Source organism: Dermochelys coriacea, chromosome 6 (assembly GCF_009764565.3).
Source record: "Dermochelys coriacea isolate rDerCor1 chromosome 6, rDerCor1.pri.v4, whole genome shotgun sequence".
NCBI classification, from domain to species: domain Eukaryota; kingdom Metazoa; phylum Chordata; order Testudines; family Dermochelyidae; genus Dermochelys; species Dermochelys coriacea.
In genome coordinates, this window is record NC_050073.1 from 64,977,057 (window position 1) to 64,995,875 (window position 18,819).

General features: G+C 40.4%; 1 protein-coding gene across 1 annotated transcript in view; it reads left to right on the plus strand.

Moving 5' to 3' along the window:
• LOC119857319 (cytosolic phospholipase A2 epsilon-like) overlaps nt 1–18,155 on the plus strand; it is a 39,198-nt gene extending 21,043 nt beyond the window's left edge. The window contains exons 10-19 of the mRNA XM_043516297.1: nt 1,560–1,695; nt 3,254–3,390; nt 4,127–4,349; nt 5,675–5,789; nt 8,670–8,807; nt 11,139–11,246; nt 12,299–12,490; nt 13,001–13,170; nt 15,961–16,147; nt 17,843–18,155. Of these exons, the coding sequence (XP_043372232.1) occupies nt 1,560–1,695; nt 3,254–3,390; nt 4,127–4,349; nt 5,675–5,789; nt 8,670–8,807; nt 11,139–11,246; nt 12,299–12,490; nt 13,001–13,170; nt 15,961–16,147; nt 17,843–18,090 (1,654 nt within the window). The 3' untranslated portion in view covers nt 18,091–18,155. The remainder of the gene's footprint in view (nt 1–1,559; nt 1,696–3,253; nt 3,391–4,126; nt 4,350–5,674; nt 5,790–8,669; nt 8,808–11,138; nt 11,247–12,298; nt 12,491–13,000; nt 13,171–15,960; nt 16,148–17,842) is intronic.
• Nucleotides 18,156–18,819: the final 664 nt, after the last annotated feature.

Consider the following 18,819-nt stretch of genomic DNA (forward strand, 5'->3'; position numbering starts at 1 on the left):
ACTTGAGACCATTACTCCTCGTTCTGTCATCTGCTACCATTGAGAACAGTCTAGAGCCATCCTCTTTGAAACCCCCTTTCAGGTAGTTGAAAGCAGCTATCAAATCCCCTCTCATTCTTCTCTTCTGCAGACTAAACAATCCCAGCTCCCTCAGCCTCTCCTCATAAGTCATGTGCTCTAGACCCCTAATCATTTTCGTTGCCCTTCGTTGTACTCTTTCCAATTTATCCACATCCTTCCTGTAGTGTGGGGCCCAAAACTGGACACAGTACTCCAGATGAGGCCTCACCAGTGTCGAATAGAGGGGAACGATCACGTCCCTCGATCTGCTCGCTATGCCCCTACTTATACATCCCAAAATGCCATTGGCCTTCTTGGCAACAAGGGCACACTGCTGACTCATATCCAGCTTCTCGTCCACTGTCACCCCTAGGTCCTTTTCCGCAGAACTGCTGCCGAGCCATTCGGTCCCTAGTCTGTGTAGTTTGCACCCACCGGAGGGTAATGTGACCAAAGACTTTTGGGAAATTCTGACATTATATCCTGTAGCAATTTTTGAAGACAAACACACAGATATGAATCACCATCTGTGTTTTTGTCTTTTAAGTCCCAATTCTGCAAACACTTAAGCACATACTTAATTTTACTCATTTGAGGAAATTCATTGGACTTGTCCATGGGCTTAAGTGTTTGCAAGGACAGACACTTGTATTAGCCCGAATGGCCATGGAGGCCTACTTGGGAGGGGAGGTCTTGCAGGACCTGTGCCTTAGATTGCAAGCTCTCCATGCGTATATTGAGGCAACACCTACCACATTTTGGGTGATAATGTAATATAAACAAATTACAATAGAAGATTGACCTTGCATAGCGTACTCGTTCATTATCAATGTAAGAAGTGCACACAGAGTGAGGTTATTCAGCTGTTTTCTACTAGAAGTAGATTATACACAGTACTACACCTGTACAACTGCAGACAAGTCAGTGAGGTTTCATGAGTTAACTGAGGGCAGAATTTGACCATGTGGTGCAGTGGTAGCTGTATCAGTTAAGGTGGTGTTGCAGAATTCAGTTTAACAGGAACACTAAACCTTTATTTTGTAAACAACCTCATTGCAAGGGCAAAAAACACAAGATGAAACTGTAAACTCGGAGTGCTATTTGAATTTTTCATGGTGGTTTGATGAGAAATAGATTGACACAGAAAGAATACTAAGAGTTCAAAAATGACCCTGCAGATGAAAAATTCCCAAATTATCTCAATTTTCTTTGTGACTTTTGCAAGAAACCTGAAACAGGCTGAAACCTATCCTTTGTCCACATTGTTGTTCCTCATGTGCCGGTAATAGAAATATCACCCTCTTTCTTACATTGCTCAGTCTATATACAGGTGTGGAAATAGCCTGTCGTGTAAGTCTGATGATGGAGTTAATTGATGTCTGCTCTATATAGGTCCTAAGTAATAATATATGTGCATACACTTTTTGTCATTGCTGAGTTGATGGATGGGAATCAAAGATGACGACATTTGACGACATTTGCTGTAGTTTGTGTTTCAGGCCAAAAGACATGGACGTGCGCTTTGGGTTTGACTTGTGCATAGAGGAGCAGGTTTTCCTGTGTAAAAGGAAGAAGTATGTTGCTGCTGCTATGAAGAAGGTGCTCCAGCTAGAGGAGGACCTGCAGGACCATGAAGTATGTGGAACTGAATTGTGGGTGTCCCCCTCTTTCCAATGGTAGTGCTGGTTCTTCCGAGTAGTCAGGAAGCCTTAGAAGCAAGCAATGGATTATTTGCTTTCAAGGAGTGCAATGAGTGGCTCCAGGATTAATCAGTTACATTAGGCTTCATTTATTGGTATCTTTGAACAGAGATGATACTCTCTGGATAGATGCTGACCACTGGCGGGAGAAATGAGTCTAGGAGTTGTACACCTTACCAGTACCTTCTTCCTCCCACACATCCCCAGGCAAAAGTTTGAGGATGTCCAGGGTACTGGATCTCAGCCACCCACCTCCACCCCCAGCACCATGCAGGGCAGGAGTCCTCTCCCTCCTGTTACCTCCCAAGGGCAGGTCCAGATCTCTGGAAGGAGAGACTGGGAGCGTAGGAACTGCCATAGCAGTATGGTGGCTGAAGTGGGGCAGAGCAGGCCAGGTGACGTGTGCCTTTACAGCCCTAGTAGTCTCTCTACAGTTCCTTGATGTCATGAGTTACAGGTTCCTTTTGTACACTGCTCATTTGTATCAAGGAAATGCTTGTCAGGCAGGAGGTTTGCAGTAGACACTAGAGGAGTGTCTGCGGTTGCTGAGTGGAGGTAGTTTGTATGATGGAGGCAGGGTGGGAATATTGTATTGTACAATATTGTACAAATATCTGTTGTAAGGGGGATATTTGGCTGACAACCTTTTTTAGTTCAAAATGACTTATCATTTTGAACTTTTAGGCAAGTTACACTAAAAAAAATTAACGATTTTTTTGCAAAGGTCAAAATCAAAACAAAACCAACATTGTTGAAACTAAATGTTTCTATTGATGCAATATGATTTTTGGGTGGGAGGTGGGGTATGGATTTGCAAAAAATTTTGCCTTCTCAAAAATTCTTGGGGGATGGAAAAACTGTTTCCCACAAAGCTCTACTCATTTACTCTTTTCCATGACAAAAGAACAGGAGAGCACATGATGAAATTAAAGGGTTACAAATTTAAATAGGCAGATGAACATACCTTTCTATGCAACATATAATTAGCCATGCAACTCACTGTCACAGGATGTTATTGAAGTAAATGGCTTAGTAAATTAAGAAGGACATCAAGTAATGATCAGGTTGGGGTCAGGAAGCACCTCCATGGTATTGTACTGCACAGTTCCACTTATAAGGTGTTGTGCATTTTTCTGAAGCACTGACCAGTGTCAGAGACAGAAACATGGATTAATGAAATGTTCTGGTAGGGCAATGCCTATATTTTTATGCTGACTTCCAGGTGATGCACGTTAGGAGAATTCTAATATAGTGAGTTGGTCAACAATTGTATAATAAAAACAAACAAACAAATCTAAAGCAACAGAATATGAGCCTTCAGTTAGGAGATAGAAATGGAAGTAGTTAACATGAATTATGTAATTGCTCACAAACTGACATAATTTTTATTGGTATTATCCATGTCTTTACCATTTCCATCCTTCATACAAATCATTTCTTATTTCTGATGTTCAGTTGTTTTTCACCTGTCTTCTCCTCTGTGTGTTGAGCAGGTGCCAGTGGTGGCCATCACGACAACAGGGGGTGGGACAAGATCATTAACAGCAATGTATGGCAGCCTGTTGGGTCTTCAGAAATTGAATATCTTGGACAGTGTTTCTTACATCACTGGTTTATCGGGCACTACATGGTAAGCTGGATATGAGCAACGATTTTATTTGATCTTTCTGCATGCCACTATTATTTATTTATTATTTATATAACCCTGTTGGTTTGCGTGGCACTTTACAGATAAAAAATAAACCCCCATATTTCCCTATGTATACACCTAGAACAAAAATACTATAAGCTAAATGGTGGGCAGTCACCCTGACCAACTGCTTGTGCCACCTAGTGGATACTGTACATGTCTTCGATCTCAGAAGTAGAGTTCAAATAATTGTTAAGAATGTATATTTATTTAAACATCTATTACCTTTCTGTATTATGTCAATTATACTCTTGATCCATCATACTGAATCTTGTCTTTCAGTGAGGATTGGAGATAGGAAGATGAAGGGGTAGGATTTTACATCCTGGCCATACACACTGACCGTTCCTTCCTACAGTGGAGTTGGAGGTGTAATTTCCAGGTTGGGTAGACATACCTGTTCTAGGTTTTGCATAGTAAAATTACCAGTGTAGCCATGGCTGCACAGACAGCAGGATGGGCTAGCCACCATGAGAACAATCCCATCTGAAACCCTAGGTGTGTACCCAGGGCAGCTATCCCATCCCACTGTCCATGCAGCCTCAGCTACACTACTATTTTTAGCAGGCTGTCTCACTAAAAGTTTGTGGTAGTATGTCTGCCCAAGCTGGAAATTGTACCTCCATCTCCCTGTAGGCCTACCCTTATTGTTTAACATCCTAACTCCCTTCTTCAGGACTATGGCAAACTTGTACGAAGATGCTAATTGGTCACAGAAGTATCTGGAGGAAGCAATCAATAAAGCTCGGAAGCATGTGACCAAATGCAAGATTAAGGGTTTTACCTTGGACCGTCTGAAGTACTATTACAATGAGCTAAAAGAACGGTGCCAACAAGGATACAACACGTCGTTTATAGACTTGTGGGGGCTCATGGTTGAATACATGCTACATGATGAGGTATTGACTACACCATTTTTTTCAGAGCCCTGATGAACTTCTATCTCTAAGAATGAGCAGAAAATAAACTTGGAAAGGGAGGCCCATCCAACAATACTCTAGGGTTACTGATGCAAAGAATTTGTTAGGATCTTTTGTTGTAGATAGATATAACTATATATTCAAATACAAACACTGTTCTCACTTTAAAAATGTGGCAGACCTATGGGTACCATGGAAACTTAAACAGCTCGAGCCAAGAAATTCCAACATGCCAGCCTTAGGCTGACACTTTTTGTTTTTAAAAATCTGAATCCCTGGGATTCATTTTGTAATTCAGATGCCTATTTGGACATTGCATATGTTCAAACATTCATTGTTGGTTGAAAATTAAATTGACACTGTAAAATTGGTTTCAAGAAGGTGACATAAATCCTAGTTACATCACAGACCACTTGTTTCGTATGTGTTTGTAATACTGTCTTATTTATATTCTTTCAGTGTTGTTTTTAGAGCTGGTTGAATTGCAGAAAAGAATATTCCTTGAATGTATTATTGTATGGATTTCACTTGTACTCATTGAGGAATGTATTTGCCAAATGGTATTTGATCAGCTATGCAGCTAGTTGAATCTGTTTTTAAAAAAGTATTTGGGAAATGCCTTTTTTTGGATGGAAAATGGTGTAATTTGTCAAACATATTCACCAAATATTGGCCAGATCTTATTGTTTTATATGCATAGCTAAAGAATTTTAGAACAGTTAAGGAAGTAAAGCATGGATTTATTAAATCATTTGGGGCTGGAATAACTCCAAAATGTTTTAAAAATTTAAGGCAATGTCACCTTATGATGAGTGCCATTAACAAGGTTGATAATTTTTTGTTTAGAAATAATAGTATTTGAAAACCTACTAAAATAGGTTATTTCCTAATAATTTCTTTTCACAAGCAAAGACATTTAATGCATCAGATCCACTATAATGCCATACCTGAGCACATATATATCTCTGGAATATTGCAGCATAACCTGCCTACGATGATCATAATGTAGACAGCTCCAGTCCCTGCTGCACTCTAGTCACCTGTCTCTTCCCATGAATTTCCCTTTCTGTGCTTGTTTGAATCCACAATCAAACTGACCACATTTCTTAATAACATGTAAGCATCAAAGAATAGCTGCTGTTCCTGGAACTTTGGGCAAGTTTGGAATAGCCTAGACAAACATTTGTACACAGCCTAATGAGTTGAGAACATAAAAGAAAACCTGGCTGAAGTTCAGACGTTACATTATAAAAGTTCAAATGCAGATCCATTTTTTCCTGTTAATTATTTTTCTTCAAAAACAGAAAGATAACCATAAACTCTCGGATCAGCAACAGGCAATGAATGAGGGCCAGAATCCGCTGCCCATTTACATGGCTATCAACCTTAAAAACAGCTACAGTGCTCAAGATTTTAGAGGTAATGGTGATATTTTAGAGTATGTGATTTATATTTTAAGAAATCTTCATTCATTTTGTGTGATATACCAGTTCCACTAACATTATAACCCTTTGTTCCTAGCCCCAAACTAACCCTTTTTAACATTAAAAAAACTCTGGATACAGTTTTAAAAAATGTTAAATGTTTTTGTTTGATGCCTTTAGTCTTTTGAATTCTGACTTGGGACCGGAAATGAAAGTTCATTTGTAGCACAGGATATGTCAAGTTCAGAGTTTATCCTCACTACAAAAAGTACCAGAAATCTTTTGACAGATTTCTAGACATGTTTAGTAGAATCAGGAAGGCCCGAGATGCATCAGATAAACCTGTAAACCTATGGATGCAATGCCAATCAAATATACATCTCATTTATCATTGATTTAACTATGCTTGCTTACTATGAATAGTCAAGAGGAGAGAAAGCAAATAGAAGTACTGGGCTTCTTATCAGTGGAGGAAATAACTTTTACCTCAGCTATAATGTATGTCTGTTGTATCTGACGATGACATAACAGCATCATGTGTGTTGTCACATGGCTGTATAGTTCTGATCTGTGAGGAGCATGAACAGGTGTCACACAGGAATGCACAGGTTCTCACTAAGACTTGATATGATGCTTGGTCTTTTAAAATATTTTTTTCATCTGTCTTCCTTAAAGTATTTACAACCTTTACTGATAGTTGCTCTCCATTCAGGTCTCTCCTTGGCTATGTCTTCAAAGTTGTAACAATTTATGCTGCATAAGGTCAGTTTCTGCCTAAGGATGTCTTTGAAGTGTTTTTGTTGACCACTCTTCCTGCATTTTCCAAGTGTCAGCTCACCACAGAGAACTTTTTTTTTGGGGGGGGGAGCAGAGACTGTCATTACCCATTCTGATAACATGACCTATCCCACTAGAATTTTCCAGAGACCATTTCTATTCATCTTGTCAAAAAAAAATTTTTAGATCAACAAAGACAGCATACAGTTCAATGTTTTGCTCAGTGCATTTTTCCTAAATCTGCCTTTCAACAAATATCAGGCCTGAGGTGCTCCAAATTCATACTGGGTCTCTGGTAGAAACTTCTGTGATACTGTTTCCACAAGCTGACTGAGAAAAATGCAAGCAAGGATTTTGCTATCTATAGATTGCAGGGAGATATCCTTGTAGTTACCACAGTCAGATTTGTAGCCTTTATTGTTGTATAGATTAACTAGGATTGTATCTTTGAAGTCCTGAGGCATTTCCTTGGCTTCCCAGATATTCTTAATGATTTTGTGTAGATAGCTGACAGTTTTGGGGCCTGCAAGTTCAACGATTTCAGATGGGATGCTGTCTTAACATGGTGATTTACCTGACTTAATTTATTCAACAGCTTTTTTCACTTCCTCAGTGATAGATGGCTGGTCAGTTTCTTCATATATGGGGTTGGTTCCTCTAGCACCTGTTGGTTGCCCATAGAGGGATGATTGAGTAGCTCAGTGAAGTTCTGCACTTATTTTTCAGAGATGCCTCTTGTCCTTGATTTAAGGTAGATCCATCTGAACTCTTTAAAGGAGCTAGTCTGGATTTCAGTGGGCCATAAATGGTCTTCAGGGACTCATAAAACGACTTTGTGGTCTTAGTACTGGCATATTGCTGTATTTTTTCTGCTTTCTTTTCACACCAGTTATCCTGTAGAACATAAAGCTGTCTTTGATCCTTGGCTTGCAGATATTTGAAAGTATCTTTCTTTGATGTTGATTCTTTGTCTTTGTGCCAAGACATAAACACACCTTTTCTTTTCCTTGAGGATCTTTTTGATTTCATCATTGGTTTAATATAACCAATCCTGGTGCTATCTTTGATTTTTGCTTAGTTTCTTCTGAGGCTTGAAGAATGGCTGATTTGAATATATTCCACTTTTTGAGTAGATTATTGGGTGATGATGTAATGCTATTACATTTTTTCTCTAAGTTTTCCCTTAGTTTTTGTTGATGAAATGGATGTCTCAGCTTTGCTTTGTTCACTTTTGATTTAATCTTGTTCAGCATTGTTCCGCTGAACAACATGTACATTAAAAATGGCTCTGATCAGCCTGTGGTCAGTTCAACAATTTGTCCCTTGCACTGTTCTGGTGATCTTGATGACCCGAATGCCTCTTTGCCATATCATGGCATAATTAATCAGGTGACAGTGCTTTGATCTCGGATGCATCCAACAGGTTTTATGTCTGTTGGCTTGCCTGAAGACTGTGTTGATAATAACAAACTTATGCTCAGCATACTTGCTGAGTAGGAAGAGACCATTGCTGTTTATTTTTCTGACTCCATTATTCTTTATTACACCATTCCAAACCTCACTATCTTTTCCAACTCTGGCATTCTAGTCTCCCAGAAGTATAAGCTTGTCTTCACAGGGTATAGATTTAATTATGTCATCCAAATCATAATAGGACTGTTCCTTTGTTGGTCTGTACTATTCATTGTTGGAGCATAGGCACTTAAAAGACTCTTATAGCATGATTTTCCAATGGGAAGTTGAGCTATATAAAACTTTATAGATGAACAACTATAGCTGAGTACTTATGGCTTTGTTCACTCCAAGGCTCCTCCCACCCCCAAATTGCTATATTAATGGACCTCAGTCCATACATGGAGGGACCATCCCCTGCTGATATGAGGAAAATTTGCTTTCTAGCTCATCGGCATTGCAACCAGTATTGAATAGAAATATAGCTAGTAACAAAATTATATGATTTTTAAACTATAATTATTCACAAAGAAATTGATGCTGGAAGATGTATTCCACTTGATTTTTTTCTAGTCATCTGATATATATATCTTTTCCCACGGTCTGGACACTGCAGTAAAAACCTTTTTTGTTGCTCTCACTATAGAATGGTTGGAGTTCACTCCCTACGAGGTGGGATTCTGGAAATATGGAGCATTTATTCGCTCAGAAGATTTTGGAAGTGAATTTTTCATGGGAAGACTGATGAAGAAGTTCCCAGAAAGCCGGATTTGCTACATGGAAGGTGATGATTATCTAGAGCAAATGTTAATCTAATAAGAATACAGCAGGATGTATAACTAGGCATTGGTGAGCAAATGATCTATCACTGATGACACTGGTGTGGAATCACCTGCCTGAAATCTATGTATGGTACCACCTATGTCACTAGCAGATAATGATTTTCCATGGGAATTTAAATTGTCCTAGTGTAACTAAACCTGTTGTATGTTTGGTTTAACTGTGAACTTTAACTTTAACTTTAGCTATGAAACCAGGCAACTCACAAACATAGGGGAGCTGCTAGATTCTATAGAACTTTACTTGAGTTGATTTGTCCAACATTGGCATTTGCTACTTTTTATATCACAATTATCTGGAATTCAGCCCTTTTCAGTTTTAAAGCCTGACTTGAAACTGACCAGACTACAACAAATTTGAACCTGACCCAAGCTTGAGATCGTTGCGTTGTTTTCATACCTGACCTGAACCAACTCTTGTAGTTAGGTCCTGTTGGATTTGGGTCGGGTTGCAAGGGTCTTATGTGTAATGGGGGTGGAGAAGGTGTGGGAGAGAATGGGAGGGGGGCAAGTGGTGCCATTGCCTGCAGAGCCAACAGCTTGTGCAACCCTTGTGGCTGTGGCCAGGGGGAGAATGGTGGTAGTAGCTGGAGCTGCAGGGGTGCTGCACTGCAGCACAGGCTGGGTGTGTCAGTAGCTGAGCAGCAGTCAGACGGGCGGGGGGGGGGGGAGGAGGAGGTGGCTGCTGCTCTCACTTGCCCTGTTGGCTCCTTTGTTCTCACGAAGCACACATGGTCTTGTAGGGCTGGCCCTGGTCACTCAACAGCATCTCTAGATCCTCAGGCTGGTAGGTGGGGTGGTGGTCAGGTGAAACCGGGGAGTAATGGCTGGTAGGGCTGGGCTTTGCAGTCCCTGCTGCCTTGCAATCACTGGCACTTCCCCCCCCCCAATTCAGCTTTTATAGTGCTGAGCATCTCCACTGGAGCCCAGGATCTCTCAGTGCATGTGGGGGACACTGTGTCCATTGCAGGACCTTGAAAGTTTCTCTGTCTGGAGCAGACATGGCTTATCCCCCTTCAGCATTAGTTCTAGCTTCCCTGAGCCTGGTCCAGTTCCTGTTTGTCTCTTAGTGGCTGCCAGGCTCCCTGGCATTGTGTCCCATCTGTGACGGCTCCACGCTTTGGCTTCCCTGCCCAGGGCCGCAGCAGTACTGAGTGAGCCCCCTGCTCCCTGCACCACCTCCTGCAGGTGCCGCCACACAGACAATGGGGAGCCTGAGCAGGTGAGCCAAGTGTGGGACTGCCTACAGGGCGGAAGGGAAGAGTTTTGCTTCCTGAAGCTGCTGCAAAATCCCCGGGAGGGAAGGATGAAAGGAGACACAGTGGCAGCAGGGTTGGGTTCAGGAGGCGTGGCACGGTAATGTGAAGCAGGGTCTCTTCTCATTACAGCGTTGTCCTCTGCAGACTCAGGTCTACTTGGGCCTAATTTTAAAGCCTAATCTGAACATAACCTGAGCCTGAGCGTTTTGACTTGTTTTGACTTGTTTTCGTATCGGACCTGACCCACACCCGACCCTTGTAGTCAGGTTCGGGTGGGGCTGCCAGGGTGTACTTTGCAGCATAGTCCAATTGCTAACTTTTAACTGTAGCTTGTGAGAAAATGTTCATCAAAACAAGATTTTGACTAAAAATTAAACAGAATCTTTTGACTTATTCTATTCTTTTCCACTTGGCTCTTATTTGAATCATGATGAATATAGCAATATAGCATTGAAACATAGCCTAATAAACTTCAACATAATTAAACAGAACAGTAATGTTCTGAAACGGTAGAATACAAAAAAGCTTTTTAATGGAATCTTCAGAGAGCTAATATTGTTATTCAACTAAATAATAATAGCAAAGGGAGAGAGAAATTGAGATATTAAAAAAGGAACAAAGTACGTATGTTTGCTGATGAAATATGAAGAAGCTGCAAAGCTGAGTTGGGAAGATAACTTGAAAACTGCTACCTTATGGAGTTAGTTTAATAATTTAACATTTTCTGTGTCTGACTTTACTTGGAACTAGTTAGCATTTAAAGTTCCTACAGCTGAAGTAGTTATAACAGTAGCTCAGATAGGCCCCAGTCTTGCAAACACTTGATTTCAATGGGAATACTCCTGCAAATAAGGTAAGCATATGTGTAAGTGTTTGAAGTATTGGAACTATGCCCACAAAGATGTCTATAAAATTTGGAAGGAAATGTTCAAGGGGTAGGACAAAAGGCAGTTTTCAGTTAAAATGCTTCCAAGACTTCATCAAATTAGTTTCAATTGAATCTCTTCCACTTTACAGGCATGTGGAGCGGTATATTTTCCTTCGACGTGATGTATTTCTGGAATTTGGCCTTTGATTCAGAGGACTTCTGGTACAGATGGACTAGAGACCGAGTAAAAGACATTGGTGGGTGGTTTGTCTTTTTTATCTCATTCGCTTGTTTTTGTTTTTCCATACGTGGTACTCCACACTTGTCTGATGTATAAATAATACACACTCATTTTGAAGGGATTTTTAAGCCTTACTGCACAGGTAGCATGGTCAGAGGGGGAAGGGCAGGAAAGGGATTAACAGGATCTTCTCTTGTTGTAAAGCAATCTCTTTGCTTGATTGAGGATCTGCTTTGCCTTGAGCAAGGGAGATACAAAGCACGTAGGAAAAATATTCAAGGATAATCTCCAAGTTACCTCCTCAAAAGTTCAGGGAGCAGTGATGTCTTCACAGAGGGCCCTTGACTCTGCATGCTATTCCCTGCACCATACACCAAATCACAGGTGCCAACTCCATGGGGACTGCGGGGCTGGAGCACCCACAGGAAAAAAAATTGTGGGTGTTCAGCACTCACCGATGGGCCCCACTGATCAGTTCCTCCCCCTTCCCCCAGTGTCTCCTAAACATAGATCAGCTGTTCAGCAGTGGGCAGAAGGTGCTGGGAGCGGGGATACCAGAGTGGGGGCAGGAAGAGGTGGAGCAAGGGTGGGAAATGCTCAGTGGAGGGGGTGGAACGGGGTGGGAAAAGGCAGGGTGGGGCGGGGAGGGGTGGGGCCTTAGGGGAAGGGATGAAGAGGGGGTGGGGTCAGGGGCAGTGCTCGGGTTGAGCACCCCCTGAGAAATCAGAAAGTTGGCGCCTCTGCACCAAATTACAAATGGGTCACCATTCTAGTTAGGTCTAAAATATTCGGTTTTAATTGTAGACTTAATGTTATATTTGTGGGTAGTAGTTAATTTAATTTACTAGGTTTTTGTGGGGTTTCTTTATCATTTTGCTCCCGCTCTGGATTTTATTTGGACTCGAGGCCTTAGCTTATTACAGTTCTCCTTTTTATGGATTTGCCAGAAATTCAGTTTATGAATGATCGCATTATTATTATTATTTATTTATTGCTGCAGAGAACCCTCTCCCTCAAATTAATCTAGGCAAACTAAGAATTTTAGATTTTTTTCCCTCCTTTCTGCAGAGGAAGATCCTGTTCTGCACATAAAGCCTCATGAGACAGCGACTCGCCTGTCGACTCCTGCAGGCGCCCTTTCTACTGCTTTCCGAGATGTCTTAACAGGGCGCCCAACAATTGCAGAATTCCCCAATTTCCTAAGGGGCTTCCAGTTTCACAATGAGTACCTGGAGAATGAGCATTTTTCTACATGGAAAGGCACAGTAATAAAGCATGATTTGCAGTGGTATATTTTGAGATGGTTTGGAACGCAGCAAGGAGAGCTGCATGCTGTGGAAAATACGTAGATTTCATGTTTAAATTCCACCTCTCCTTCCTCAAGCTCTGAAGTTTGAACTAAAGTTCAGTCTGTTGGCTTATGCAGGGCTGAATGTTCATAATGAAATTGCATTGGTGGGTCTTAGTTAATTTTTTGTTGGGTTGCATGTCATCAGGCACAGTGACTGCAAAGTTAGGGAGGGGGCAAAATAGATAGACAAAAAGGCTGAAAACAATGTGAGGAGTCTAAGAAGGGAATGAACAACAGGAGACTTGTTCTTCTAAGTCAAGGCTGAACTGCTGTGGTACAACAATGTGTCAACACCCAAAGAAAGCAACGGGGTAGGGGCAGAATTCTCCTTTCTTCTCTTTGACCCATTTATTATCATCATCAGGGAAGCAGCTCATCTATTCTTATGGTAATTATAACCTGTCATGTTTGTATTTCAGACACTGTGATAGACACTTGCCCTAACAAACTAATTGAAACAGCACAGCACCCTCTATCCCTGGCAGATACTGGATTTTTTATCAATACCAGTTACCCACCACTCTTGGTACCTCAGAGGAAAGTGGACGTCATCCTGCATTTAAATTACAGTGGAGGATCACAGACATTGGTGAGAAGAGTCAAACTATCCTTTGGTTTTTCCATTATGGCCATTTGCCTCAAAGCTTTTAGCATTTAGTAGCCAAAATCATAGGCACCTTCTGTGGGTGCTCCAGGGCAGAAGTACCCACGAAGAAAAATTAGCTGGTGCCTAGCATCCAGTGGCAGCCAAGCTCCCCCTTCCTGCCCACTCCCACCCGCTGATGGCCCCTGCCAATCAGCTCCTCCCCTCCCTCCCAGCACCTCCTGCACATGGCGGAACAGCTGTTCTGTGATGTGTAGGAGGCACTGGGAGGGAAGAGAAGGAGCAGGTGTGGGGTGCACTCGGGGGAGGATGGAAAGAGGTGGGTAAGAGGCAGGGTGGGGGTGGAGCGGGGGAGGGAAGAGGTGGGGTGGGGCCTTGAGGAAAGGGGTGCAGTGGGCCCCATCATCACCTGGGTCTGAGCATGGGTTGAGCACCCCTGGGGAAAATTAGAAGCTGGCACCTCTGGCCAAAATTACTAACTTTCCAATAGTAGAAGAGGAAATTGATTCCAGAAGAATGAAACTTCATTTAGTTTGCACTACTATTTCGACAATGGCACACCTCCTTGTTTCAGAAATTGTGGCCTAAATTCTCTATTTAATTGAATCTATCTGTGCTTCTAATTCTCTGTTTTAATTCCGAAGTCTGGTTGATCTGATAGGGAGAACTCTATGGCCATCAGAATTAAGGACAATAAGGAGGAGTTTTTAAAGTATATTGGAAAGACAAGGAATCCTAACAATGCATTGGTCCATTACTAGTTCAAAATTGTAGCATTGTTAATAATAATGCTGAACAATAGAGGTGTTTGATAAATATTTCTATTCTGTGTATTGTACTTTTGAAGCAGGATTTAATTCAGGGAAGTCCTACAGCCTGTGTTATGCAGGAGGTCAGATAATAGTTTATGACAATTGTCCTTAAAATCTATGAATCTGTACTATTCCAACAAATTCACGGAAGATAATTTATGCAGATATTCTCAGTGTTCCTCAGTAATTTTCTAGGAAAAGTAGTTGGCAGGCACACACAGTAAGAAAAAGTAGTTATTAAGGCTGATAAAAATTTCTTGTGAAGAAAATATACCTACCAAAAAGTGCAGTTTTGTTGAAATTGAATTTTTTGTGGGGGGAAATGTCAATTCCAACAAAAATTAGATTTTCCTAAATTAAATCTCCAATGACAAATCAACATTTTGAAATGAAACTCATTTTTTCATTTTATTTCAACTTACCTAGTTGTGTCATTTCAACTTTTTGATTTATAAAAAACCATAACAAAACAACATTTTATTTCAAAATGGTGACTTGAAATGACAGTTTTAATTTTGGACTTAAAATGTTTCATTTTGGGTTTCTGAAACTCAAAAACTTGAAACAAAATAACATTTTAAGTTCTATTCTGTATAGGTTTTCATACTGTGCTCATCACCATAGTATCTGAGTGCCTTCCAGTATTGCATTAAGCAATGTGACTACACATCTGTCACATGCTGTTTGTTCTCTCATTTTCTCCCCAGAGGGAGAAGTGAATGGTGTGTCTTGTTTGGTAGGTGGTGGTGGTTAAATAAATGTACCTGTTGATTTGTATTCATATTAGAGAAGGCAAGATCAAAGAAATTCCTCTTGCACTTGGAGCAGAAAGTGGTGAGGTTTCCATACTGTTTGTGGAGGGTCCTCTGTTTGTGGGGGAGTTCATTTCACTGTCTCGGATCACCCCGGAGAAGGTTGTATCTCCTGCACAGAGAAGCTTTGCTCTTATTGTGGAGAGTTCCATTGTGACATAGGAGTGAAGTTGTCTAAATGAAATGAAAAATGTTGTTTCATTTTGAAATGTTGATTTGAAACAAAAAAAACCCCACTTTTAATCAGTTCAAACATTTCTATATAGAAAACTGAATTTTTTTTTACTAAAACATTTCAGATGAAGATTTTTTTTTTGTCACTCAAAATTGCTTACAGGAAAAAATTCTGTTTTCTGACTAGTTCTGATAACGAGAGTGTTCATCACAAAATTGCATGTAATTATATGGCTATTACTTGCTTTTTGATTAGATGATTTGAGGTTTTCTGGCAGCTGACTCCGTGGTAGATGGCACAATTCAATACCTTTGGACTCAAATTTCTACAAGGTCTTTCAGTAACTAATTTTTCATGTTACAAATTATCCTGATGAAGGATGGACTGGTAGTTGGAGCACTAGCCCAGGCTTTGGGAAGTCCAGGTTCAATTCCCTGCTTCCCCACAGACTTTGTGAGACATTGGGCAGGTCACTTAGCTTTTCTGTGCTTCATCCTGTGATCTGTGAAGATGGGAATAACTGTACTTACCTACCTCGGAGGGGTGATGTGAAGCTAAATACATTAAAGCTTGTGAGGTGCTCAGATACTTTGGTGATGGGGCCCATATTAGTATCTTAGAAAGATACATACACTCTTTGTACTTTCCTCTCTGATGTTCCATTTCAAAATCTATTTATGGAATCTTCTTACTCAGCAGTAGATTTAAATTAATATTTTAGTTTTCAGCTGCCTGTGGAATCTATACTTCTGTAACTGCTTTCTCATTTTGTTTAAAGTGCTACAAGGAGCAAAATAAACTGCAACATCAGTATTCTATGATGTAGTCTTTCTCCAACCTCATGTGTTCCCATAGGAATTCCTATGGGAACCCCTTAGATATTGAAAGGCAATTTAACATTAGTTACTGTGTTTCAGGAAATCCTGGTCTTTGTCCCTTCTTTGAGTTCTAAAATCTTTGTTCTGTGATGATTCAGCCTCTGGATCTAATTGAGAAGTACTGCTCGGAGCAGGGAATCCCATTCCCCAGAATCGAGATGAATGAGGAAGACAGGAAAAATCTAAAGGAGTGCTATCTGTATGAAGATGCTGAGAGTCCAAGAGCTCCTATAGTGCTTTTTTTCCCATTAGTAAATGACACCTTCAAAAAATACAAAGCTCCTGGTAAGTTATCAGCAGACAGTAATGTTATCTCCTTGATCAGCCTGTCCTGCTCATTTCATAACTGATGACTCTCTGTTGGCTGTATCCTCCTTTCTCATTTCAATACGATCAACCTTTCCACAGACAAGAATTACCATTTTCACTCTGAGTCAATGCCGCTCAACCATCCATCATTATAAGGCACAGTGCTCATTTTAGCCACACAATTATTTTGATCTCTCACACACGGTGTTGTCTCACTGTGTATAAGTGTAAATTAACTGAATTAAAAATGCAAATCCTTAAAAAGGAGGGTATGAGAAACATTATATTGTTGAAGTAAAGCCCAGCACCACTACAAGCTTCATTGACATCTACTGTTTTGTGGTTTTTTTACACACACATTTAAAGGCCTGTGTCACACACTTGGGTCTTGACGGGTTGAGAACTTTGCTTTCAGCATTGTTGAAAAATTGTATAGTCGGTTGCTTGACCACTCTCTGGTTTATTATGAAATATACTCAAAAGACGAAATAACCAATGTCAGTCAGGTTTATTGCTATAACTCAATAATAATAATATAGTACAGGAAATAGTTTCTATGTGATACCACTCTCAGAGAAGCCATCTTGTGCAATAGTGTTACATTCACCTTATGCAGAAGGTGTGCTCCCAAAGTTACATCCCATGAGCCGAATTTTTATACCCTGACGGTTTACAAGTAAAAGATACTGTGTACATCATCTGAAACTAGATTTAACCAATCAGCTTTCTACCTTGTTTTTCTGGTACTATGATGTACCCCTTCTCTCTTTGTTCTGAACACCTGCATTTCAGGCACCAACAGGCATGAAGGCACCTCCTAGGTTTGTACTAGGGTAGACAAATCATATGTCTTCTCCTCTTTCCTTTGGGACATTCCAGTACAGGCCTGTGAGAGAACTCCTTTTCTGTTGCTGTGGTAAAGCAGTCATCTGTCCTGATCTTGACAGCTTTCTTAATTGCTCAAACCAAAACTTACTTCAGGGGATGCAATGTGTTATGAGATACTTAGCATAAGTGAGCAGCGTTATATAAAAATCATAGGCCAATTTAGGCCATATAACTGCTATAATATTTGTGCTTAATGCTATTTGTGCTGAACACTTACTAATACCTATTATTAATAGATGTATATATGCTAGCCAGCATATATTAGTCAACAGTATCAACAATCTGCTCACTGAATGGGTCATCATTTTTCCTTCAGTATGGCCAGACTGTGTTGGCTGGGTCATTGATTCACTGATTATATTCATTTTTGAGTGGCCACCTGTCTTTTATGTTCTCTCCTGCTCTCAGTATTCCATTCGTTTTTGCTCACTACTATTGAGACATCTTCCTTTCTAGATTGGGGAAGCAGATATGCAGATAATGTAAGTCCCCTGTAAATGATACTCATAGGGCTGACCTGTAGTAAGTGTTGTTACAACGGGTTCTTCCCCATCCTGACCCTATCAGCAATCTGGTTTTCGTCAGTTCTGGAGAATGATGATGTAGAGATTGAAAAACTTGATTTTGCTAGAGATACTTGCACATCCCTATGGCAATTAACTTTGCAAACTATCTCGCTAGAGAGAAATCTCCCTCCCTGGCCAATTATTGCCTTGTTAATTGATATAAGCTCCAAACTGCAGTAATGTTTCACTGGTAAAACTTGCAACATTTTTTTCTTAGGTGTGGAACGCAGCCCCGCAGAGATGGAGGAGGGGAAAGTTGATGTCTCTAGTCCCCTTTCCCCATATACTACAAAGGAGCTCTCATTCAGTGAAGAGAATTTTGACAATCTGGTGAAAATGACTGACTACAATATCCTGAATAATGAGAACTTGATTGTTCAGGCCTTGCGCACAGCCGTGGAACGGAGGAAACAACAAGCTTCCATATACTACAAGGGAGCTCTCATTCAGCAAAGAAAATTTTGACAATCTGGTGAAAATGATTGACTACAATATCCTGAATAAGGAAAACTTGGTTATTCGGGCCTTGCGCACAGTAGTGGACTGGAGGAAACGGCAAATAAGATAGTCGCTATCCAATAGACTTAATCTCCTGGGATTCTATTTCTTGTGTCTTCTACTATGTAGAGAGACCAAAGCCTTCTGATGGCTTGCTAATGCTACATATCTAGTTGTAGCCTCATTGTGATGCCTCAGTGGACTCCAGTTCATCCCAGTTAAGTGACAGTTCAAATAAACAGAGTTTGCTAAATCATGTCATTGACCAAGACTTTACAGATGGTTCAACTGCAACCAAATTTCACACCATCAAGGTTAAATTTTAGGTTTTCTTACCTTATCAGTTTATCCACAGAGATACATTCATTTAAAGTTAAAGAAGTCCACTTCGTCATGTTAATAAAATACATAACCCATTAAAAAGTATTTTAACATGCTCACACAAAAATACAACAGTATCTAAATCATCCTTTTAAAAAGTCAGTAATTCTGCTTTGTTTTATGTCAGAAATGCTGCTTTGTGAATTGGAGTCTTTATAGCACATAGCTAATCCTTTTTTTCTGGTACTATTTCATAGTCGTGGACACACAGGAGAAGAGTCTGTCGTCATTGATCTGATTGTTTGTCTCTTGATTCTGTTTTTTTCAGTTGGCTCTCTCTGCTGCACTTAGTACTTCAGTTTGAATACTCTTTGG